Raw genomic sequence first — 26,908 nt, 5'->3', positions numbered from 1 at the left:
CTGCAATCTGTAAGAACTATGTCTGGTTGTCAGAAACAATGCGATCTTTACCTAGGCTTTAGGTCACTTAAGAGGGATCAGTTAGAATATTTTTTTAATCATTGTAAAAAAAAATGGTATTTTTTTTTTTTTTTTGACCAAACTTATAATACGATATAATATAAAGTGTGACTTTTAATGACAGGGCCACTTTTGTCTGCTTGTTTTCGGCTAGTGAGAGCTCATGTAAATTAAACAGGAACTTCACCCTACCTACCTAGTTTCTATAGAGTGTCAGTGACCTGCGGGAGTATGTTTATTTTGCAAATGCGCAAACACGTCATTTGTGAACCCGTGGTACATGTATGTAGGATATAGCACTGAAACCAGTCACTGTTCTTCTTTTGTGGCTGTCCCTTTAATATAGCAGACTTGCTAGGTATACTGGTGGTACCTTTACTGAAAGGGACAGAGGAGGGGTATACTGTGAAGTGAGAGGTTTGCTGGTAAGGAGTCCTTACTAAGGACCCTTTCACACGGGCGATCTGATCAGGTCCGCCTGCCAGTTTTTCAGATGGACCTGATCGGACCCTCCAGTCTCCTCTATGGAGCGGCGGATGTCAGCACCAAAAGCAGATGAATGGTGATCCTATTTTCCATCTGACTGGCGGATCGGATGGAAACGGCAAGGTGGTCCGTTTTAATCCCATTGCCCCATAGAGGAGAGCAGGACTGCATAGCGGAGTGGACATGGACCTGTCATCCGCCTGCTCAGAGGGGATCAGCAGAGAGATCTCCCGCTGAGCAAGCGGATTCCGCTAAATGGAGGCGCCTGTGTGAAAGGGGCCTAAGTCAGTCTAGCTCAGTTACCTCATCATGTTCTATGGAATTGATCTTTTTCTGCCCTCCTGTGTATATCTTAAGCTGGCCATACACTAGTAGATTTTCAAACGAATGTTCGTATGAACATTTTCTGTACATTTGATGACTTCACGAATGCCATTCAAAAAGCCCTTTAAATTTTTTTTTGCTTTTAACATTCGATTGAATGAATGGACTTTTCCAACTGAAACCAAATTTACTGTTATGCCCCGTACACACGGTCGGACTTTGTTCGGACATTCCGACAACAAAATCCATGGATTTTTTCCGACGGATGTTGGCTCAAACTTGTCTTGCATACACACGGTCACACAAAGTTGTTGGAAAATCCGATCGTTCTAAATGCGGTGACGTAAAACACGTACGTCGGAACTATAAACGGGGCAGTGGCCAATAGGTTTCATCTTTTTATTTATTCTGAGCATGCGTGGCACTTTGTCTGTCGGATTTGTGTACACACGGATTTTGTTGTCGGAAAATTTTATATCCTGCTCTCAAACTTTGTGTGTCGGAAAATCCGATGGAAAATGTGTGATGGAGCCTACACACGGTCGGAATTTCCGACAACAAGGTCCTATCACACATTTTCCATCGGAAAATCCGACCGTGTGTACGGGGCATTAGAGATTTGATCGATAAGGTAATAATTTCCATTTTTCTTCTTTGAATTTTCTCATCACTGCAGTCAAAAATTAATAGTGACCCCACTAACGTTTAGAAAATCTTAAAATGAAAAAAAATTGACCTAAATTCTACTAGTATATGGCTAGTTTTAGTAAGTACATATTGATTAAAAAAAGCAACTCTGGCCCCCTTAGGCCCCTGTCAGACAGGGGGACTCCATCCAGATCAGCAGGGGATCCGCTTACAGATCCCCTGCTGATTGGAGTAGAGTGGAATGATGGCACATCCATGTCTGCTCAGTTTCTGCAGAGCAGACATGGACAAAGCCTGCTCTGCTGTATGGGTCGCAGGGTGTAAATGGACTCAATTATCCATTTACACCCAACTACCCTTGGATCTGTTCTGCCTAAATGGAAGAAGACAGATCCCTTTCGTTTTTTGTTTTTTTTTAGAGGACCAAATCGGATCAAGAGGTAGGCAGGTTTAAACGGACACAAGTCTATTTACACCCATTTGTCTATTAGGGTGAATGGACCATCCAATCAGGTCCACCTGAAAAACTGACAGGCAGGCCTGATCAGATCGCCAATGTGAAAGGGGCCTCATGGCTGATGTCACTAGATACAAATCACATGGCAGGATCACCCAAGAGACTGCCTTTTTGTCCCTATATAAAATTGCTCCCTTTGTAGCCAGACGCAGCCAGATGACACTCTGTTGCTGGCCCGAATGCTGCTGAATCTCAATCTCTAGCAATGGCAGCTACAGTGACTTGAAAAAGTATTCATACCTCTTGAAATTTTCCACATGTTGTCATGTTACAACCAAAAACGTAAATGTATTTTATTTGGATTTTATGTGATAGATCAACACAAAGTGGCACATAATTGTGAAGTGGAAGGAAAATGATAAATGGTTTTCAAATTTTTTTACAAATAAATATGTGAAAAGTGTGTTGTGCATTTGTATTCAGCCCCCTGAGTCAATACTTTATAGAACCACCTTTCGCTGCAATTACAGCTGCAAGTCTTTTGGGGATGTCTCTACCAGCTTTGCACATCTAGAGAGTGAAATTTTTGCCCATTCTTCTTTGCAAAATAGCTCAAGCTCTGTCATATTGAACGGAGAGTGTCTGTGAACAGCAATTTTCAAGTCTTGCCCCGATTTTCAATTAGATTTAGGTCTGTACTTTGACTGGGCCATTCTAACCCATGAATATGCTTTGATCTAAACCATTCCATTGTAGCTCTGGCTGTATTTTTAGGGTCATTATCCTGCTGGAAGGTGAACATCTGCCCCAGTCTCAAGTCTTTTGCAGGCTCGAACAGATTTTCTTTTTTTTTTTTCTTCTAAGATTGCCCTGTATTTCGCTTTATCCATCATCCTATCAACTCTGACCAGCTTCCCTGTCCCTGCTGAAGAAAAGCATCCCCACAACATGATGCTGCCACCACCATGTTTCATGGTGGAGATGGTGTGTTCCAGGTGATGTGTAGTGTTAGTTTTTTGCCACACAAAGCTTTTTGCTTTTAGGTCAAAAAGTTCAATTTTAGTCTCACCTGACCAGAGTACCCTCTTCCACCTGTTTGCTGTGTCCCCTACATGGCTTGTCACAAACTGCAAACAAGACTTCTTATGGCTTTCTTTCAACAATGACTTTCTTTTTGCCACTCTTCCATAAAGGCCAGATTTGTGGAGTGCACGACTAATAGTTGACCTGTGGTCAGATTCCCCCACCTGAGCTGAGGATCTCTGCAGCTCCTCCAGAGTTACCATGGGCCTCTTGGCTGCTTCTCTGATTAATGTTCTCCTTGCCCGGCCTGTCACTTTAGGTGGACGGCCATGTCTTGGTAGGTTTGCAGTTGTGCCATACTCTTTCCATTTTCAAATGATGGATTGAACAATGCTCCATGAGATGTTCAAAGCTTAGGATATTTTTTTATAACCTAAGCCTTCTTTAAACTTCTCTACAACTTTATCCCTGACCTGTCTGGTGTGTTTCTTGGCCTTCATGATGCTATTTGCTCACTGAGGTTCTCTAACAAACCTCAGAGGGCTTCACAGAACAGCTGTATTTATACTGAGATTAAATTACACACAGGTGGACTCTATTTAATAATTAGGTGACTACTAAAGTCAATTGGTTCCACTAGATTTTTGTTTACGGGTATCAGAGTAAAGGGGGATGAATAGAAATGCATGCCACACTTTTCAGATATATTTTTTTTTATAATATTGAAAGCCATTTAGCATTTTCCTTACACTTCACAATTATGTGCCACTTTGTGTTGGTCTATCACATAAAATCCCAATAAAATACATTATGAATTTGGTTGTACCATGACAAAATGTGGAAAATTTCAAGGGGTATGAATACTTTTTCAAGGCACTGTACATCTTGCTGCCTCAGCTATAGCGGGAGAAATTCCACAGGGGCAAACACATCTTGAGCTATCCTGCTGCTAGTGATTCCAACAAATTGTCAGCCACAGGATTTCTACTGGCAGAGTCGTCCATCTAAACAGTCTTTGGGTGAGCCACATTCAAAGCAATAGAAGTTGATTCATATGATGATTGCAGACTGAATTTACAGTCTGCACAAAGTAGAACAAAAGCTTTTCATCTGCCATGAGTTAGTTGGCTTAGTAGTAATGTTTTCACCAAGCATTTGAAGTGTTCTTTCCAGGTTCTTGTGTGTTCAAGACTTAGTGGAGTACACAAGGGGTGGGTGCACACTAGTTATGTACAAAACCAATGTCATGTGTGTGGGTGTGCTGTGGTGCCATTCATTCATAACGGCACCCCACTGCAAATTTCCAATGCAGCCACGTTACATGATAACACACTACCATGTGTAGGGGTGGGCTGCATTACAAAAAATAGTGGATGTGCCTCTTTGGAGTTTTTTGGTGTGTATAAGCCAGCCAACTCAAATAAATGGGCTGTCTTTACGTATTAGACATAAACGCACCACAACAATTGTTGACAACTTTGAATATATTTATTATGCGTTGAATTCAGGTATTTTCACTGAAAACTCTAACACAGGTCAGAGCATGTTTTGCACTGTTGATACTTTAGGGGAAATTATTTGCTAAAATAAATGTCCTCATTTTTTGCACATGAATTTGTATACCTAGTTTGTTTTACAGTATTATGACATTACTGTTTAGACTTGTCTACAAGATAAAAATCTCTATTCCCACAGGTGGTGTCACAGAAAATTTGGAGAGCAGCAAAAGTTTTGCAAATGTACCTGCTTAACATGTCACCAACTCTGATGCGTGACAGAAAGCACCACTTTCGGAATCACAGGTACGGTTCTTACATGCTTATTTTGGAACTGAACATTGAAGAAGTGCACTTTAAACTCACCTTAGCTCATTTAATACTTGCAGACAAAGCAAACAGGTTTGAAATTATTAAAGTGGATTATCTAATATACTGTTTGCTATATGTTCCCGTCCTTACATCTAGCATATACAAACAACAGTGGTAGTAGCCAAGGACTTTTAGGGAACGTATGGATACAAGGAACTCTACGCGTATAAAAATACATTTTATCATAACATTCAATAAAAACTACAGCATAAACCAAACAATAAAATATTGAATATAGGGTTCAAGCATTTGTTTAGATCCAATACACTCCACATGTAGACTTGGCGCATTTCAATAGATCTTCTTCAGGAGTACATGTGGACAATTAGCATAATGAAACCCATAATTCTCATTGCATTAAAACCATAGATTCACTGGAATCCTACAGGTGTTTGTCAGCTCTTTCCCATGTGGGGGGAGGGTAGGAGGCTCTCATAAGGTAAGATATATGCAAAAGCTGATAGAAAGCCCTCAGTGGTCATCCATAATCCAATTAGAAGGACACATCAATTAGAAGATAAAGGCACACCGCCCTCTATGTTTCAAGCAGAGCAAAGAGGGCTGGGGGCTTATCCACATCCTATTGTCAAACCGTTCTATGTGTCTAGAGCAGTAGTCTCCAAACTGTGGCCCAGGGGCCAGATGCAGCCCCTTGCTAGCCTTTATCTGGCCCTTGGGGCACTATTCCTCCCACTGATACACTATTCTGCCAACTGACAGCAACAATGGGACGCCATTTCTCCCAAAGGCACCAATAATAGGGCACTATTTATCCCTATAATACCAACGATGGAGCACTATTCCTCCCCTTAATACCAAATGTGTTGATGTTTACTCCCGCTGATGACAGAAATACTTCCACTCCTGCTGGCTACAATTTCAGCCTCCTTAAAGTCTGAAGGACAATAATCTGGCCCTTTGCTTAGAAAGTTTGGAGACCCTTGGTCTAGACAGAGGATGGGCGACCAAAAATTAGCAGAGGTCAGATGGGTAGAAAGTAATTTCCAAAATAGCCTTTCCTTCACTCCCAGAGTTCCAGTGGTTACTCATGGTTTGAAATTATAACCTATAATAATAATTATAAAACTCAATGCCCTGCTGTACCCTGACAGCTGTATTGGAAACCTATGAATGTTTTCCAGCTTATGGCTGAAAAAACTATCTCTATCAACATACATTGAAATATAGTGTTAGCAATTGAACTTAACTCTTTGAATAAACATCTAATCTGAACAATCAAGAATGGCGAACAATCAAAAACAGTCAAGAATAAATAATAGGATGTAATCATCCAGGAAGCAGGGATCATCACGTTTAGGTATTTAAATACAGGGGCATTTATTTGGACAAATCTCCCTAGCCTGGAGCTGTCCTTTAAAATAAGGACAGTTACAGTAGAAGCTTCTGCCCTCTGGGATAAGCATGGGGCATGACCATGTAAAGCAATGCCAAAGATGCCTCCTGTTATATAATGAAACGGTAGACTGTCACTCCCCCCTCTCTATTGAGTGTCTTGTCATCACTTGTATACGCTACAAGTCATTTGAGGGAAGCCTTGGGATACAAAGAGACTGTTGAAGGTCATTTAGGTACTAAAAGCTGAGTGTGTATTTCTATCAACCACCTAGAAGTAGAAAAATAAACATTATTTCCATAGGATACTCTAGGAACATCATTGACAGTGGGTTCAGCTTCCCTGCCCTGGAGCTAGAATGCCACCTGGAAGTTGGACAATAAAAGCTTCCATCTTATGCCTAGTACACACAATGAGAAAATCGGACAAAGAATACCGTCCGATAATCTGATCGTTAGTATACAGCTTTCCAGAGCCGATCACAACCGTTCAAGCAAATATACCTGAAGGGACAAGCATGAAAATGTTTCCCGTAAGATGACAAAACAAACGATTTTGGTTTAATCGGTACAGTATTTGTCCGTAAAAAATCGAGTGATCAAGACCACGCATGCTCAGAAACGAACGAATACATTACAATACAATACAATACATCATCGTGGGAAGTTGTATTCTGTCTTAAGAGAATTTTCATAATTCTAGTACCCTATTTGTTTTCGATATGAGACTAGCATGCAAAAAAAAAACAAAAAAACGGATGTTCATTCGTCCGATATTCTCACGATATGTGTACCAGGCATAAGGCTTTTCACAAAGGTGTTTTGCTTAACTGCTTGCCGACTAGCCGCCGCAGTTTTACTGCGGCAGAATGGCACGGCTGGGTGAAATGACGTTACCTTACGTTGCTTCGCCTTTTGGCCACTAGTGGTGCGCACACATGCAGCGTGTGCCCAAAGCCGATGCGAGTGCCCGGCGGGCGCAATGTCCGCCAGGCACCCGCGATCGCTCATGACTGACCGAGAACTGGGATCTGTGTGTGTAAACACACTAATCCCGGTTCTTTCAGGGGAGAGGAGACAGATCGTGTGTTCATATAAAGTATGAACACCGATCTCTCTCTTCCCCTAGTCATTTCCATCCCCCCTACAGTTAGAATACACCTAGGGAACACATTTAACCCCTTGATCGCCCCCTAGTGTTAACCCCTTGCCTGCCTGTGACATTTGTACAGTAATCAGTGCATTTTTATAGCACTGATCGCTGTATAATTGTCAATGGTCCCAAAAATGTGTCAAAAGTGTCCAATATTGCAGTTCCAATAAAAATCGCAGATCGCCGCCATTACTAGTAAAAAAAAATAATAATAATAAAAATGACATAAATCTATCCCCTATTTTGTAGATGCTATAACTTTTGCGCAAACCAATCAATATACGTTTACTGCAATTTTTTTACCAAAAATATGTAGAAGAATAAATATCGGCCTAAACTGAGGAAAAAAATGTTTTTTTGAAAAAAATGTGGGATATTTATTATAGCAAAAAAGTAAAAAATATTGGGGGTTATTTACAAAAGGCAAATCCATTTTGCACTACAAGTGCAAAGTACACTTGAAATTGCACTGAAAGTGCACTTGGAAGTCTAGTCACTGTAGATCTGAGGGGGACATCCAAGGAAAATAAAAGACAGCATTTTAGCTTGCACATGATTGGATAATAAAATCAGCGGAGCTTCCCCTCATTTCAGATTTACCCCTCCGATCTACAGTGATTGCACTTCCAAGTGCACTTTCAGTGCAATTTCAAGTGCACTTTGCACTTTTAGTTTACACTTGTAGTGCAAAGTGGATTTGCCTTTCGTAAATAACCCCCATAGTGTTTCTATCAAAATTGTCGCTCTTCTTTTGTTTATAGCCCAAAAAATAAAAACCGCAGAGGTGATCAAATACCACCAAAAGAAAGCTCTATTTGTGCGAAAAAAAGCATGTCAATTTTGTTGTTAGTTAAAGTGACACAGTGCCGTATCGCAAAAAATGGCCTGGTCATTGAGCAGCCAAATCTTCTGGGGCTGAAGTGGTTAATGACAGCGCCCTTCACCCATGGAGCCGTTGTACCTGTGGAGCCCCCCAGGCGAAAAACAGTGAGCACACAACAAGTATACAGTATATGAGAAATGTGATGGGATTTGTCGTCCAAACTGTTGTGGCTTTTTGAGTCATCTGCAGTTTATTGATAGCAAAATAAAGCAAACTAATTGGAGTATATGGAGTAAAGGGTTTTATAAATGTATGAGCCACAGGTGGGATCCGCACATACAAAGAAATCATCACCTACACATTCAGATTTTCAAAAAATGATATAAGTGAGATGAGTGGATACCAATAAAAATTCACTCTGTCTAAATGTGTTAGGTTTTGATGAAGAATCTCCCAATTTGCTATGTTTATTGACAACTAACACAGCACAATACTTTCCTGCTACAGATGATGCCATCTAGTGGCAATAAGAAAAAATGCACAATTTCAAAGGAACCTATACTGAAAGAATAAGGAGGTTGCCATTGCTGACTCTCCTACGAAAACGCTATTTGTGTGCCTGTCATGCTAATCCAATAGGTTGGTTTTTTTTTTTTTTTTTGGTTTTTTTTCATCTTTCACAACAAGTAAACCACTAAGGAGTTTGGACTTCCTTATTTGCAGGCTTGTTCTGGATCAGTCTCACAAAATATTGAACTGACCAAGAAGAGAAAAGTATCTGGGCACAAACCATGTATCACAAGAAATAGGCTGTTCATATTCACAAGGCAGATGGTCAAAACAGGGCCTTTCTTACAGTGGAAATTAAATATGGTACAGCAAAAAGTGAGCTCTCTATTAAAATCCGGAGCAGCAAGCGTTATACAGGAGTGGATGGATCTTTTCTTGTATAGGGCTTTGTACCTCTGGTTTGGGGTACAGCCCTTACATTTTGCTGTACCATATTTTTTTCAATGTATTGAAGCCAGGAACAGCTAAGAAACTTGTATTTAGATTTAAAGGTTACAGGTCTACAGTCACTTGCTAAAGTCTAACTGAAGGTAAACTTTTTTTTGGTTTTGGATAGAGTGGAGAGGGATTAGAACACCTGTCAGGTTTTTATTGCTGTTTGTGTCCCCATTAGGGAGAATCCCCCCTCTCTATTTGTCCAGGTGACTGCTATTACCAAGAATGAAAGTGAAAGAAAATCCCACATTTTGAATTGTCACCGGAACAAAAATAGAGGGGAAAACTTCCAACAAGGACACTAGTTATACCAGGGATTTCCAACATTTTGTTTTGTCTGCTGCAGACACAGATGGCCGAAAAAGCTGACAGAAGTTATAACCCTCCCTTATTCTATCCAAAATGAAAAAAAAAAAAGTTTTGCCTTCAATTCTACTTAATATTATAATATCTACGTGTCCTGTGTACAATATATATATTGTTATACAGATTTATATTTTATTCTGTTAATGTCTATACATATTTTGAATATGTTTAAACAAATGTATTGTGTTGCGTTTTTACTTTTGTTACCTTTTTATCTCACAGGCAGTGCTGCTCAGGAAAGGAGCTTGTGGACTGGCTCATTACTATCAGCTCTGGCCTCCAGTCACGTGCCCAGGCTGTGGGCATATGGCAAGTACTGCTGGACGAAGGGGCTCTTGTACATGGTAAGCAGCAATACACTAAATACAATTTAAAAAAGCATCCATGTTATGTTAACTGGAAGTGGTAAGCACTTTTAACACGCAGAACGAAGATCTTGGGTACAGTTCCTAAAAGGAGGAATTTTAAAAACTGCTATATTCTTGTTTAATTTGTGCAGGCTTTCTCTGGGTGCTACAGTGTTCTGGTTAATTATTATTTTATTATTATACAGGACATATATAGCCCCAACAGTTTGCTCAGCTCTTTACAATATAAAGGGAGACAATATAGTTAATACACAGAAGGATTAGGAGGGCCCTGGAGCTTACAATCTAAAGGAAAGGGGAGATGGTACAAAAAGTACAGTTTTTAGGTGAAAGCAGGGTAGGCTTTCCTGAATAAATACGTTTTCATGGATCGCCTAAAGGTAGACAGGGTTGGAGCTAACCAGACATACTGGGGTAGGGAATTCCAGAGGATGGGAGAGGTTCTGGAGAAGTCCTGGAGCTGAGCATGGGAGGAGGTACCAAGCTAGGTAGCAAGAGGTCTTGGGAGGAACTGAGAGGATGATTCAGGTGACATGTCGAGATGAGGTTGGTAATGTAGCTTGGGCAGTGTTGTGGATGGTTTTGTATGTTGTGGTTAGTATTTTGAATTTTATACGTTGGGCTAGTGGAAACCAGTGAAGGGATTGGCAGAGGGGGCAGCAGCCACAGATCAATTAGTAAGGTGTGTGGGTCTAACAGCAGCATTCATGGTGGAATGGAGAGGGGATAGCCTGTGTAGAAGTAGACCAGTGAGAAGAGAGTTGCAGCAGTCAAGGTGGGATATTAATTAGCGTCTTCATAAATTGGCCTTTGAGTGTGTAGCAGAATTGTGGGGACGTTAGACATAGCTCCCAACTGTCCCTGATTGAGGGGGGGGGGGGGGGGGGGCTGCTTTTGGGGCAAATTCTATTTGTCCCTCTTTCCTCCTCATTTGTCCTTCATTTTGGTCTAATGTATATACGTGTATAAAAAAATGCATTATGTAACTATCAAAAAGTATTTCCCAGTGCTAAATATTTTATCCACTTTCTAAATTGCTGCATTTGTCAATATTAATAGCCAGTGTAAAGGAATAGTAGCGACAAAATAATGTAGGTTTAACCAATAATTTAGTGTTTTAATTCTCCATGTAGGGAGGTGTGTCTTTTGCTTACAAAGGTTTTGCTAATAGGTGTCCCTCCCTCCCAGCTCAGAAAGTTGGGGGGTTGGGTGTTATGCATTACATTGTGCGGATGATTTACTAAAACTGGAGAGTGCAACATCTAGTGCAGCTTGTGTATGGTAGCCAATCAGCTTCTAACTTCAGCTTGTTCAATTAAGCTTGACAGTAAAACCTGGAAGCTGATTGGTTACTATGAAGAGCTGCACCAGATTTTGCACTCTCCAGATTTAGTAAACCGCTTTAAGTGATGGTGACCCCCTGACATGCCACATTTGGTATGTCATTTTTTGGGGGGGGGGGGGGGGGGGCAGATACCCTCTTTTTAGAGGCATGCAGCTCCCACTTCCTCCCGGGGCTCCGCAGCACCGGGTGGAAGTTCACCTCTCCCCCCTTCATCCCTGCAATCTTCTGGGACATGTCACAGGTCCCAGAAGATTGCCCAGCCATTCACAACGCTCAGCATGGCTCATGCATGCGCAGTGTGTGCACAGCTGTGAAGCCACAGCCGTGCGCCCACAGTAAGAATGCCGATGCCATGGAAAGTGGGTGGAGAGGAGTGGGGCTCCGTAAGCCCGCTTCACTGGACCGTGGGACAGGTGAGTGTCTGATTATTAAAAGTCAGCAGCTACACTTTTTGTAGCTGCTGACTTTAAAGCAGAGTTCCGCCGTAAAAAATAAATGTAAAAGTCAGCAGCTACAAATACTGCAGCTGCTGACTTTTAATATTAGGACACTTACCTGCCCAGGGCGCCCGCAATGTCCTCACCCGAAGCCGATCTGTCCCTCGGCTCCCGCGTGCAGGCTCCGGCATCTTTGGTAAGGGAATCAGGAAGTGAAGCCTTGAGACTTCACAGCCTGGCTCCCTACTGTGCATGCAGTGAGATTGCATGCGCGAGTCACGCTGCGCAATCTCACTGGTCCCTGCTGTCTTCTGGGACCTGTGTGTCTCCCAGAAGACAGAGGGGGGGGCGGAGGATGGGCCGGACATGGCGTAGATAGCTGCGTATACTGCGGAGATCTATGCCTGGAAGTGGGAGCACATACCTGGATTATACAGGTATCTGCACCCCCCTCCCCCCTGAAAAGTGCCAAATGTGACACCGGAGGGGGGAGGGATCCGAAAAGCGGATGTTCCATTTTTGGGTGGAACTCCGCTTTAAATTCTTTTTTTTCCGGCATTACTCCGCTTTAAGTTGAACATTACACTAAGAAAAATATGGTCTTATGCAATATGTCAAATGTTATCACACAGTTATGTCTTGGTAAAAGCTGGGGAAGAGCTGCCTGTATTATCTTTCATTAGTAGCAGCATGATGGTTGCGTGTAGAAAAATATCTTCTGCAGCCATCACAAAGTTATTTCAAATATTTAGATCTTAAAGCCTCTGCATATATATTTGCAAACATAGCTAGTATTAACTCTTTCTTATGTACCTACAGTATTCGTGTTTAGGTCTGCTGGTCCTTTAGGATGAATAATTTACCTTACTTGTTGATTTAACTATCATTCCTTGGACCTCTTGATAATATAAAAGATAAGGATTTCTATAAATTATTTACCTGAAGGTTAAAGGTCCTCACAGACTACCTAATAAATATGTTAAATATTTAAGGTCTGTAGAAAAATTTGGTAAATTAACTTTTTTATTTCAAGGACTTTACAAAGGACAAGGGGATATCAGTTGCATATGTTTAGAATAGGAATCATTACAGTAAGATTAGATTAAAGCATATCTAAACACAAGAACATCAATGTGATATATTGCAACTTAGCAGTCTTTAGCTGAGGTGGCTGCATTGGTTTTCTTTTTTTTCAGGATTTTTCCTTTATTTTCAGCTGGTCACCTTGGCAGTAACACTTTCTGGCTTTGGATGGTAACACTCACTCGCCCCCCACTGTGACCCACCCTGCACACATGGATGATTGTCACTTGACAGCCGGGGATGATCGGTGCAGCGGGGGACAGTTGCAAGCACAGATCTCCCTGTATGACTTTTCATCTGACAGCCACTTCTCCTCCTCTTTCTCCCGCGGCTGTGAGCTGAAATGCCATACAGGGAGATCGGTGCTTGCAACTATCCACACGCCGCAGTGCTGCACCGATCATCCCCCCAAAGACCGCTGTGTCCTCTTCCTCCTCTACCCTCATGTTCTCCGGCCCCCTGTCCTCCTCCTCCGCCCCCCCTCCTCATCCTCTACAGCCAGCTTCCTGATCTCCTTTCCTGCCGGCTGCTGTGGGGATGTGTCAGGATGGAGAGCAGAAGAAGGGGCTGGTAAATATGTAATTTACTAACTCCTTCCTTTTCTGAATTGGATATAGAGAGTGATCACTACCAATCGCTCCTGTGCCCTGTAATAACTGAGCAGTGTAAACTGTGTGTTACTCTGCTTTAGTTTATGAATGGGAGCTGCTGTGTCCTGTCCATTTATCTTCAATGCTGAAGCTGCTGAGAGAAGGACTGGGGAATCTCTGTCCTCTGTCCCTTCCTCTGTCTCAAAGAGGAGATGTCAGGGGTCTGTTTAGACCCCTGATATCTCACCAAAGCCCCCTAAAAGGGTTGATAAAAAAACAAAAAACTTATAATTAAATTGCAAAAAACAACAAACAAATAAAGTTGGTCAAAAAAATTATATAAAATAAAAAACTACTGACACCCCCCCTGCCCCCCCGCCCTACCAACACTGTCCACAGTTCCAACCCCCCCCCCCCAAAAAAAAAGCATACATAAAACATACATACATAAAAATTAAAAACACCATATTGACACCATCCACTGCTCTACTGAACTCTGTCCACTGCCCTACTTACACCGTCCACTGCCCCATAACCCCCACCCCCCCACCCCCTTTCTGAGAAGCACTGTGAAAAAAATGTAAAACATTATTTAAAAAAAAAAATTGTAAAAAAAAAAAAAGATTCTGACACTGTCTATTGTTCAACTCACACTATCCATTGCCCTACTGACACCATCCAGTGGCCCCCAAAAAGCATTTTGAATAAAATAAAAACTAAAAAATTAAATTGTAAAAAAATAATTAAAAAAAATAAAAATAAAGAACTACTCACACTTTCCACTGTCCTACTGACACCATCCTGCACATACTACCCACCGCCGTATACTCCACACTCCTCTCTTGCATATACTACCCACCTCCATATACTCCTCACTCCTCTCCCTACACATACTACCCACCTCCATACACTCCGCACTCCTCTCCTGCACATACTACCCACCATCATACACTCCATACTCCTCTCCTGCACATAATACCCAGCACCATACACTCCATACTCCTCTCCTGCACATACTACCCACCTCCATACACTCCGCACTTCTCTCCTGTACATACTACCCAGCTCCATACACCCCGCACTTCTCTCCTGTACATACTACCCACCTCCATACACCCCGCACTTCTCTCCTGTACATACTACCCAGCTCCATACACCCCGCACTCTTCTCATGCACATACTACCCACCTCCATACACTCTGTGCTCCTCTCCTGCACATACTACCCACCTCCATACACTCTATGCTCCTCTTCTGCAAAATAAATACAATATGTTTAAAGTGATTGTAAAGGCTTTTTTAAAAAAAATAACAAACATATTATACTTACCCCCCGTGCAATGGTTTTGCACAGAGCGGCCCCAGATCTCATCTTTTGGGTTTTCCTGCTTGTGCTGCTCTTCCTTAGGTGCACCCATAGCAAGCTGCTAGTTACGGGGGCACTTGTGAAGAAGTCACGTGTGGTGTGACGTCACGCGTAGGGACGGGATAGGCTGGATACACTGAGAGAAGGTTACGAGCTCGCCGCTCGTCGGATACAAACATTGTATCATTTAATTGCCAATGTGAGTACCTGTTTCTTTGCCTAAATAAACCAGTTACCTATGAAAACGGAATTACACTATTGGGTTCTTTTCTACTCTACTTTATTCATAAATACCTTCCTGCATCACATCTGAGGGAACCTTACCCCAGGCCGGTGAGGAATGCACAGGAGCCCCCAGGTGGAAGAGATAAAGAACCTGTTTGGTCATATGCTGTTGCCCCATTACTTTGAGGTAAGGGGCCACTACCCACTGTAGTGTTTGCACACGAAGCTGCATGAGATTTTGAGTCACCAGGCACTTCAACTGCCACATGCGCATGTCAGCACTTTACTGTCACAGATTTCATCATGAATAAGGACGTTTTTTCTGTGTGAATTTTCTTTTTTTATGCATCATTATTTTTGGGACATTCACTAATATTTCATAATTATATAGTTTGGAGTTTTTTTGGTTTCTTTTTTGCACATTTGCACTTTATACGGAATGTTTGTTGTTTAACACTATAAGCCAATATGTGATGTAGTTATTTATGTTGCACAGTGTTTTGCACAATGCACTTTGCCAATTTTGGATTGTAAATTATTTAGTACAATTCACGCTGCACTGGTTTTTTGACACTTATGCTGAACCAGTCACTGATATGGTCATCTATGGTGAACTAGTTATTGATATGATGATCTAAGTTTTTTAGGCTGATATTTTGTTTACATTAAACCCACATTTTTATTTATTTATTTTTGTTTAGTGAGATACATCACTTGTAAGAATACGTCACTGGCTTTCCAGACTATTTATACACACTATAGTGAACTATAATATGACCTACTTTTAAACCACCAGAGGTTTATATATAGGATTAGCGCTGCACCATTCATCCATATAAAAACTTGTGCAGGCTCGATCCCTCAGCCCCACCCCCTCCTCCCTCATCATATGATTTGATTGACAGCAGCACAAGCCAATACCTCCTGCTGCTGCCAAGGTTTCAGTGAGAAGAGAGGGGAGAAGAGCTGGATGGGCACAACACTGGATTGAGATCAGACTAAGCTAAGAGCTTTTTTATGCAATTCTCAGACTTCCTATTCTAAGATGGCTAAGTTTGTTCTCCATACTCCCTTTGTGTATGTGAATGAAGCCACCCTTTCCTTCTTGCCCCTGAAATAGACTACACATCTTTGTGCAGACGCATTCAGCTCTATGGGAATTGTAGTACACATAAACTGGAGCATGTGACCAGAAATCGCAGGCACTGCTCGCTCTACACTAGTAGTGCTGAGGTGCATCAGCAGAGGATTGGGAGAGCACACAGGACAATAAAGAAGCCTGAAAAAACCTGTAAGCCTAGGTTAACACTTGTGCAGGTCGGAAACTCTCACAAATTTGCATGTGTTCCCATTTGCATGTGCAATGCAGGTAAAACACACTGTTCTTTAGCAGATAGGTGGGGGCGTAATAATTCTTAATGGCACTCCCATGCTTCGACAAAAAGCCCATTTCTTTACCTGCACAAAACCACATGTTTTCCCCATGTTTCAGCTGGTAGGACAGCCCATTAAAAATAATTGGCTGCCCTAAATGCAGCCCGCAGTGATGTGTACCTAGGTTAAGAGACTTAAAAGAGAAGAGCCATGGTATACTTGATATTTTAGAAGGATGGCTGTAAAAAAACATTGGGTTTCATTTTATTTCTCTGGAACAGGGCTTTTTTTCAGCAGGAACTTGGGGGAACTCAGTTCCACCACCTCTGGCTCAGGTCTTTGGCTACCTGCTCACCACTATCACTTGGTAACACGGAAGTCCAGCTTCTGCGTTTACAAGTGATAGCTTATCTGCCAGTAGCTCCCACAGGTCAGATCTCCTGCACAGATCTCACTGAGTGCCGGACAGGGACAAGGGAGATACAGAACAGATGACCAGGATTCAATGCAGTCATGGGCAGGAGAGGGTGTGTGGTAGGCTGCACCCTCTGTGGTCTCCATTTTTTCCCTGGCGACCAGTTGTTGATGCTCCTACTGCATGATCTCCCTTGCAAGTGCTGTAGTATAGTATAGTATGCTGGGCGGTACTACAGCCGGATAGGTGCTTCAGCTTAATATTGCAACAAAGGTAAGACATATGAGAGATGGTGGAGCTTTTAAGGAGGGGGGAGAAGATGAGGGCAGTGGAGGGTGGGGTTGTATGCAGAGGGAAGAGCTACTATTTCATGTCATTTCGCAGGTATGTGTGTGTGGCGGGCATGGTTGAGTTCCTGCATCTATTCTCTGAGAAAAAAAGCCCTGCTCTGGAATATGTTTTGTTTTTCAATGGCTCCACACAGTTGACTTTTATAGCAAAATGCAAGTAAGTGCACCGAAAATACCATAGAGAGTATATTAATAAAAACACGCTCTACTGAAAACAATGTGCTCTCTTACGTATCTGCACTTTTCCTGTGTGTATACTATGGCAATTTAAATGACAGTTAAAAAAGAAAAAAAGTTATATTGAATTGCCTAATTTTAGGTCATTTGGATTTTCTTACCTAATTCCAACACTGATTTGAGAAATTGTTGGGGTGAAAGATGATAAATACATTATTTGTGTATTTAAGGAATGTAAAGAAAATGTAGCAAAGTGCCAGCAAAAGTAATCCCTTGCATTCGCCAAGCCCTGAGCATGTAAACAATAGGACACCTTGATAACCCAATCCATCAGCTGTTTTAAACTCCTTCTTTGCCTGAAATATGAGGCCAAACAGGTTACCAATATGCAAATTTCAACTTTTTATCCAAAGCCAACATTTTAGGCTTAATCTGCCCTAATAACCACATCCTAGCCACTGGTATATGTGATACAGGGCAGTCACAAGAAGAGCAGAGGAATTTTAATGAACTGTGATTGACTAATGGGCTTCACTTTCTCTATGCTGAGCAATGAGGAGGAAATAACGAAGTCTCTGGGACAGACCGAAACAGAGTTTTTGTTCACCTAACATGCGCCAGTGAGCTGTTTATAGGACATTATATTCATATTTGGCAGTGTTTTGTGTAAACATTGGCAAAGGAAAGAGTTGCCTTAAGTTTAATAAGAATATCCTTCCTGGCAGCAAACATTCGATTTTTCTAACCTCCCAACTTGTATTTAACCATTTTTTGGCTAAAACATTTTCTTTCAATTTGTTTTTATAAAAGAGTAGAGAAAATACAATTACACAATGTCGATCAAAGTATATTTTTTAGAGGAACACACAGGAACCTCTATAACCATCCAAGAAAGAAAACAACACATATAAACTTTCTTGAAATTGCATATCGGCTATGCCTTATCCACTGGCCAAAACATTTTCAATGCTTACGACCAAGGAGATTCTGGGAGCTGACACTTGAGAGTGTCATATTAACACCAGTAATAATTGTTACTATGTACAAATTGGCATTCATTCAGAACATATGTTCATGAAAATAGCAGTTCCTATCCATTCCCTTTATAAAGTGTTTCTGTACATCACAGGTAATTCAACAAACAGCTAAATACACAGCTGAAACGCATTGTGAGGATAGCTGACATGCTGCCATTGTCATTTGACTAAGCGTCTGTGTATGTTAGACATGTTAGAAGTCTCTGCTCAATTCCTGTGTAATTTATTTTATGGATCAATAAAGAAGCTGCTGTGGAATATGTTGGTGTGATCTGCTATCCATTTTTCCCTACACAGTTGGATTCTAGGACTCTTCAACAAATATTGAGACAACCTTTGTATAGGCAGTTACCTGCTCTATAAAGTATAACCACAGCAGGGGAATAACGAGGCCTGATTAGATACGTTTCCCTGGAGCACAAAACACCAATTCATAGCATAACTGGATTTTCCAGTGCTTCTCTCACAATCTATATAACAAAATGTTTTGAATGACAGTAAATGTTTACATTGATGTGATCCAAAAAGGAAAAGGTTCCCTTAAAAGGCATCATGGTTACCGATAAAAACAACTCAGGGAGCGGTGATCCAAAGAGTGGTAAAGATGTTGAAGATGACAACTGTGTTCACCATTCAAGTTTATTTGCAAATGTGATTGATAAAAAAAGTTTAAACACTTTTGGATTAGCGCTCCCTGAGTTGTTTTTTTTTTTCCAACCAATATTTATTGAGTTTTAAGAAAAGGCATACAGCAATTGGCATAGTTGCGAATGCAGCTGCTGCAATAACAATGATCAGAGAACAGAATTCCGCTGACATATTCGTAAAGTGTAGTATGACACAAACAATGATATTAGTGTCATGCATCTGATAATCCTGTTGCAAGGCATTGAACAGGCTGAGTATAGCAAGTAAACCAATACAAAATAAACTAAAGTGAGATATGAAGAGAAGCCTTTTATTCCAAGGCCCATAGTGTAGTATACATATATTAAACTATTCGTAAACGGGGGTCTTTGGGCCTAAGGTAAGACACTATTGGCTCCTTTGTAGGTTTAGATTGAATGCATAGGAGGGGAGATGTAAGGATAAAGTAAAAAAAAAAAAGTGGGGGACGGAGGTACTAGTGAGGAAATGGGGGTTGATATGGGGGTGTGGGTGTTATAAGTGGCCTTTGAAGGTAAGGGTAAGGATAAGAAAGGGGGATAGTAATTCCCGTCTTCTCTTTCGCCCAAGGTGTGAGTGGACAGGTATGCTAGGTGCCTCTTGTAATCATCTGTCATGATGAAATGTGTCCAACAGGACCATGTGTCCAAGAATTTGGAGGGGGTATCTTTCGCTTGATGGATACGTTTTCATTTCTGTGATTTTTGTGATTCGTTGAAACCAGTCTGCAATGGTTGGGGGATCCGATGAACGCCATCGGGCTGGGATGCATAACCTTGCCGCATTCACTAAATGCATGGCTAAAGAGCGTAGGTATGTCTTTTTTGGCATTGTGGAGTGGTGTAGCAGAAATTGTGCTGGTGAGTATTCTAAAGCGAAAGTGGTGATTTGATTTGTGAGACGGTGAACTTCTATATCCAGAATGGTTGGATTTGAGAGCAGGACCACCATATGTGCAAAAACGACCCCAACTCTTCACCACAACGCCAGCGCTGGGAGGGGATTGTAGGTGAGATCTTATATAGCTTAAGAGGAATTCTATACCATCTGCAAAAAATGTTGAATCCATTTTCCATTTTGTGGACATTTACTGTCCCCTTGTGAATATATGTGTAAATATTTTCCCACTCAGGTTTGGGGAGAACTAAGGATAGGTCTTGTTCCCACCTGTGGCTTGCTGTATTAGATTTAGGGTCATAATTGGCAAAGAGCATAGTATATATGCAAGAGATTAGGTGCCTTTGGGGTTCTTGTCTTAAACATATTAACTCGAATGGTGTGAGCTGTTTGGACCAGTCAGTTCCGGGTTGGGATCTGTCCAGAAAGTGTCAAATTGGGTATAAGACCAAAATGGGAATTACTTATTTGTCATCTGGGAAGAAAGTGATTGCAAAGTGAGAGGGCGGCCTCTATGAAAAAATTGTTCTGCGCGGATAGCAGGATACGACCAGACGTCTAGGAGAAAGCAGGTGGACATACCTGGTGGGAAGACCGGGTTTTGGCAAATCCGTGTCAGGGGACCTGGGATAGACGAGATTGTATATTTGCGGCAGGCTTCTGTAAAAGTTACTAGCGTATCGTTAATGAAAGGGTGGGTTTTGCATGCTGACGGGGTATGTTTGCTAGTAATCCAGAAGATTTGGTGTAAGGGCGAGGGCGTTATCGCATGTTCCAATTGTACTCATGCTTTGACCTTGAAGTGCACATTCCAATCAACAATCCTAGCCAGTTGACAAGCTTGGTGGTATTTCAAAATGTCTGAGAGGCCTATGCCCCCTTTTAGTTTGGGAACTGTTAGTCTGTGATAGCTCAATCTGGGACAGGAAGTGCCCCATAAAAAGGCTGTACAGGCTCTCCGGAATGAAGTAAAAAAAGTATCTGGAAGTTTTATCAGTATGGTTTGTAGTAGGTATGGTACTCTCAGTAGGATATTCATTTTCACGATCGCTGCTCTACCAAACCAGGAGCACAGACCAGTGGATCATGACTTTAGGTCGCGATGTACATTTTGTAATAGCGGGAGAACGTTTTTAGAGTATAAATCCGTAAGTTTAGAAGGTAGTTGGATACCTAGTTATTGGATCGTATCTCTATTCCATTTAAATGGGAAGTTGGACTTACATTGACTAAGGACATCCTGTAGTAATGAGACATTTAAAGCTTCAGATTTTGAGAAGATGATCTGTAAATTAGTCAGGAGTTTGAATGTGGTAAAGTCTTTAAAGCGGAGTTCCGGCGAAAAAAATGTTTTGGTTTTTTTTGGATCCTAGTATTAGTACTACTGTAATTAAAATAATAATATACAATGATCTAGATATATATTTCAAATATATAAATTCCTAACTGTAATGTAGCATTCTTTGGTTTGAGGCCGTTTCCATCGTTAATGTGGGCATGTGAAACTCACATCGATATTGCTTCCTGGAATATCTTTGTAGAGGTGCATGCTGGGCAACCAGCATGCACCTCTCACTCTCGTGCATGCGCGATTCAACGGCGGCCGTATCACTAATTACAGACCTTGGTGCTGCCCCGTGCTCGCTAGTGCTCCTGGGAAACATCTCCCAGGAGCACTAGCGAGCACGGGCGCCTAGGGAAATGACGTCAGGCGCCTTGGAGAGGAAGAGGCAGATTACGAGGGATCCCCTAGCAACAAACTTGAAAAGGTGAGTAAAAAAAAAAATTTTTTTTTAAAGGTTGTTCTTTATATTTAATGCAGCTGAATACTGAAAAAAAAATTAATGGGTTCGGAGAGGATGAAGAGGATATCAATTAAAAGAAGTAAACAGGGTCACTTTTTCAGCGCTTAGGTATAAAAGTACGGTAATCCTAATTAAACTAAGCAGCTGCTATATTAGTACAAAACATTATAAAGGGAAAGCAAAAAAGATCTGAAGAGTAGTCCTTCCAGCTTATGCAGCGCTAAAACAAAACACAATAAATTTAATAATAGTGTGTGAATCCAGGTGATGAATAATTCGGAATATCAGTGTGACAGATCATATAAAAGACATCAGCTGTTTGGATGTTTGACCATCACCACACCATATAAGTTCCGCTCCCTTTAGGAGTTGCACTCACGAATTCTCAATAAACAATCGCCTTTGCATAATATGTTCCGCCTTTGCAATCAATGCCAAAAGGACATCAGCCCGGAACTCCAATATCGATCAACCAGAAGGATATCAGACGTTCTGATCTTGTGATTTGCCCAGACCAAACAAGCCACAATCCTTTCATACAGCTCAGCAACAGGGAAGGAAAAGAATCCTCATCGTATAAAACTGTAAAACTTTTATCCAAAAGACAACCCCTTCCCTTATGCCAATGCATTTAAAAACATAGTGTTAAAAAAAGCATTCAGTAAATATTGCACTGTATATTCAGTTCTGATATTCTCACCACCTCTCATGGAGATATGATCGTCCGTGGTGGTTCCCGAGAGGAAATCGGAGCCAGTGACAGATGCAGCAAGCCGCATGGTCACGCCTCTAGGCCTTTAGGCGTGACCACGCAGCTTGATGCACCTTCCCATGAAAAAAAACTCTCTAGCAATACATATCAAACTGAGCATATGCAGAGTGCTTCCAAGGCTCTGTACTATCAGGAGATGGATTGGGGACAGTGGAAGAAGGGGAGGATCAGAGAAGACAGGATTAAACAATGCAGAAAATTAACCCCTTCGTTTCCACAGTGAGTATAACATGCATGCTTTAATGCATATACAGACTGATTTTACTGTTGCGGGTTTTGTAACACTTTAATTTTCAGAGTGTGCACCATAAAACTCCCTCTTCTGCTTTTTTTATAATTCTCCCACCATATATTAGTGATATTCTGAGTTTCTTAATTCAAGTTTGTGAAAGCAACAAAAGGTCCTATCTAAGAATGTTGGCATTGTTGGGTATATACATGGGATTCTAATGTCTGAAAGTGTACTGATTTTTATACCCTGTAAAAATAATTGAGAGGTGGGTAGTAGGACATAGGGTTTCAAGAATGTACACTGTCATTAGACTGGTGGGGGGAAAAGTGAGGTGGTCGTGGGGGGGGGGGGGGAGTTGGGTATGAACTATTGTCAGCCTATGCAACTCCTACACTGTAAAAAATATTGTGCTGTGTTTACTCGAAAAAAAAAAAAGAAGCAACTATTTGCATCAGCTTTTTAAGTACTTAGACTTTTCATGTTTTCAACTTTGTTGTTTTAAGTAAAGCCATCTCAATTTTTTTAAGTTTATAGACCATACTGTTTTAAGTTAGGAATACATATCTTAACTTGTCTAGAACTATAGTTTTAAGTAAAGCCTACATAATTTTTTTCAGTTTATAGACCATCGGTTTAAGAGTAAAGCTAACTTAAACATTTCCAGTTTATAGACCATCGGTTTAAGTAAAGCTAACTTAAACATTTCCAGTTTATAGACCATAGGTTCAAGTAAAGCCATTTCAATTTTTACAGAGCGCTGTACATATACATCGTATATTCACATCAGTCCCTGCCCTGAAGGAGCTTCCAATCTAAGACCCCTAACTCACATTCATACACATACTAGGGCCAATATACACAGGAGACAATTACCCTACCAGCATGTCTTTGGAGTGTGGGAGGAAACCTACGTGCGAACAGGGTAGAACATGCAAACTGCAGGCAGGTAGTGTCGTGCTCAGATTCAAACCAGCAACCCTTTTGCTGCTAGGTGAAAGTGCTGACCACTACACCACAGTGCTGCCCTATTACTTAGTTACTTAGTTTTAAGTGATATGTGATTTTTAGCAGGACTGCGACATTGTGGCGGACAAATCTGACCCCAAATGACACTTTTTAGGGACCAGTGACATTACTACATTGATCATTGCTGTACAAATGCACTGATCAATGTATAAATGACACTGACAGGGAAGGGGTTAACAATAGGGGCGATCAAGGGGTTAAGTGTGTTCCCTGGGTGTGTTCTAACTGTAGGGGGGTGGCTTGCCAGGGATATGACAGAGATCACTGTTCCCAATCACTGGGAACAGAAGATCTTTAACATGTCATCTGGCAGAACAGGGAATCATTTTGTTTACACTGGCAGATCCCCATTCTGCCTCTGTACACCGTGATCGTGGGTCACCAGCGGACATTAACCACTTCAATACCAGGCACTTAGACACCTTCCCGCCCAGACCAATTTTTAGCTTTCAGCGCTGTTGCAATTTGAATGACAATTGCGTGTTCATACAACACTGTACCCAAACAATTTTTTTATCATTTTGTTCCCACAAATAGAGCTTTCTTTTGGTGGTATTTGATCACCTCTGCGGTTTTTATTTTTTGCGCAACAAATAAAAAAAGACCGAAAATTTGGGAAAAAAAAACAAGTTTTTCTTTGTTTCTGTAAAAAAATTTTGAAATAAGTATGTTTTCTTCTTCAATGATAGGCACTGATATGGCTGCACTGACTGGCACTGATACGGCAGCACTGATGGGCACCGACGAGGTGGCATCAATGAGGTGGCACTGATGAGGTGGCACTGATGATGAGCACTGATAGGCGGCACTGATGGGCACTGATAGGTGGCACTGATAGATGGCACTGGTATGCGGCACTGATGGGCACTCATAGGTGGCACCGATGGGCACTCATAGGCGGCACTGATGGGCATTTGTAGGTGGCATTGATGGGTACTTATGGGTGGCACTGATGGGTACTTATTGGTGGCACTGATAGGTGGCACGGATGGGCACTGATGGGCACTGATAGGTGGGCACTGATAGGCACGGATGGGCACTGACAGGTGGCACCGATGGACACTGATGGGTGGCACTGATGACACTGATTGATGGCACTGATGCCCCTAAGGGTGGCATTGCTTTGCATCAGTGCTATATAATGGTGCCAATCAGTTCCCATTTGTGGGCACTGATTGGCACAGATTGGGCATTGACTGGGCACATTGGGCACATGTGGATGGCCATGGGGTACATACCTGGCCATCCACATGTTGCCCCTCTCCCTGGTGGTTCTAGTGGCGATCCCTGGTGGTCCAGTGTGGTCATCTGAGGGGGGGCTGCGCTGATAAACAATCAGCGCAGACCCCCCCTCTCAGGAGAACCGCCGATCGGATCTCCTCTACTCGCGTCTGTCAGATGCGAGTGAGGAAAAGCCGATCAACGGCTCTTCCTATTGACATCATGATCAGCCGTGATTGGACACGGCTGATCAGGCGGTAAAGAGCCTCTTTACCAAGATCAGTGTAGCGGTGTGTCAGACTGGCACACCGATCCACCGATCGCCGCGATGCGCGCCCCCGCGGTCGCGCGCGGCATGTTATCCTGCTGGACGTCATATGATGCCCAGTCAGGATAACTGAACCACCGCCCAGCCGTCATCCACTATGGGCCAGGCGGGAAGTGGTTAAGTCCGCTGGACCAACGGGCATGCTCCCGTGGCACCCGGTGGGCGCACGCATGTCCACTATCTTCTGTGCAAAGACTGACATACACCTACGGCAGTTTGCGCAGGAGAGCTGACCTGCCGCAGTATAATGATGGTGGCTGGTCGGCAAGCGGTTAAAGTGTGAACTTTTGAAGATAGATTTCCCACATCTAGCTCTAAAAAGATCTTCTGAAAAGCTTCAAAAGTATATTTTAGGTTTTCAGGGTAGCTCAGGCTAAAAGTATAAATGAGTCCCATAACCATTCTTTCTGATCCAAAATGAGAGTGCTATAAGAAAAAATACACTATACCAATATGCTTGTTTTTCCTGCCAATGCAGCATAAATGTGGTATATTTGTTTTTGAAATGAAATAACATAGTGCAAAGTGGGCGGGGCTTTAGGTTACATAATCTAACGTTGAATGTCTAATATCACAAAAACCGAACAAACAGAAAGTTTTTTTTGTGGTACAAATCAGCACAAACAAATTGTATAATTGTTTTTTAAAATGTAATAACATGTGGTGCAAAGTGGGAGCGGTTTCATCAACTATAATGCGTAATATCTCCTTAACCAAACCAGCACATACGTTCGTTTTTGCAGCACAAATTAGCACAGATGTAGTGCGAATGCTATCTTTATTTTTAAATTTTAATAACATTGGGTGCAAAGTGGGCAGGACTTGATGTTACATAATTTGAGTTTGAATTCCAATAAATTAAAAAGCCGAACCGGCTGAAACATTCATTTTTGTGGCACAAAATCGTTTTTAAGCTTAACAGCTGGCAGTCCCTCACCCTGAATCTTGGCTTTGTTGTGACTTGGAAAAATTCTTCTCACTTGTGTCCTGATGGTCCTCAAACGTATGGGAATTGCCTTGTGCAGGCTTTCAAAAAGATGTCAAACTCTTTAAAATATACAGCATCAAAACTCATGCGGTCGCTCGTTTGGCAAACATATGCGTCCCGCAATTTCAGTCAAATGAAAAGATATTTTTTTAAGTAAATGTAACTCAATTAGAATATGGAAATGCACATACCTTAACATTTTTGTCTAGATTACTCAATATTATACATTATTTTTGTAAATGTAAAAGGTGTGTTTTAAGAACTAATGGAAATTAAGTAAGGTACTTAAAATATCAAAGTAAATGAATTAACATTTATTTTTATGTTGAAAATTATAACATTTTTATGTTAAAATTAAAAGCCAACTGAATCATTTTTATCAGTGTACATACAACATTATTAACAGATTAAGTAATGTTGTTGCAGTGAGACAAGAGCAGAACTTCCAAGACAAAGATTCCCAGTTTTACAGATTCTTTAAAGTGGATCAGTTCCTAGAACCAGCACTAGGTGACCGAGATACAGATGATGAACTTCAGGAGTCTCTGGTGTTCCTGGCACAGCTAGGGCCGGCAGCATTGCTCACTATGATTCTTCGGAAACCGTGAGTTTTTTAGTGTTTTACTTCTGTAGATACCTTT

At 41.6% G+C, this 26,908-nt stretch overlaps 1 protein-coding gene across 1 annotated transcript in view; it reads left to right on the top strand.

Annotated features, from left to right (window-relative positions):
- RAPGEF3 (Rap guanine nucleotide exchange factor 3) overlaps window positions 1-26,908 on the top strand; it is a 184,337-nt gene that overhangs the window by 93,648 nt on the left and 63,781 nt on the right. The window contains exons 3-5 of the mRNA XM_073613650.1: window positions 4,694-4,800; window positions 9,789-9,910; window positions 26,694-26,871. Coding sequence (XP_073469751.1) covers window positions 4,694-4,800; window positions 9,789-9,910; window positions 26,694-26,871 — 407 coding nt within the window. The remainder of the gene's footprint in view (window positions 1-4,693; window positions 4,801-9,788; window positions 9,911-26,693; window positions 26,872-26,908) is intronic.

This window comes from Aquarana catesbeiana, linkage group LG02 (genome assembly GCF_042186555.1).
Source record: "Aquarana catesbeiana isolate 2022-GZ linkage group LG02, ASM4218655v1, whole genome shotgun sequence".
Taxonomy (NCBI): domain Eukaryota; kingdom Metazoa; phylum Chordata; class Amphibia; order Anura; family Ranidae; genus Aquarana; species Aquarana catesbeiana.
This window is presented reverse-complemented; position numbering and strand designations above follow the sequence as displayed.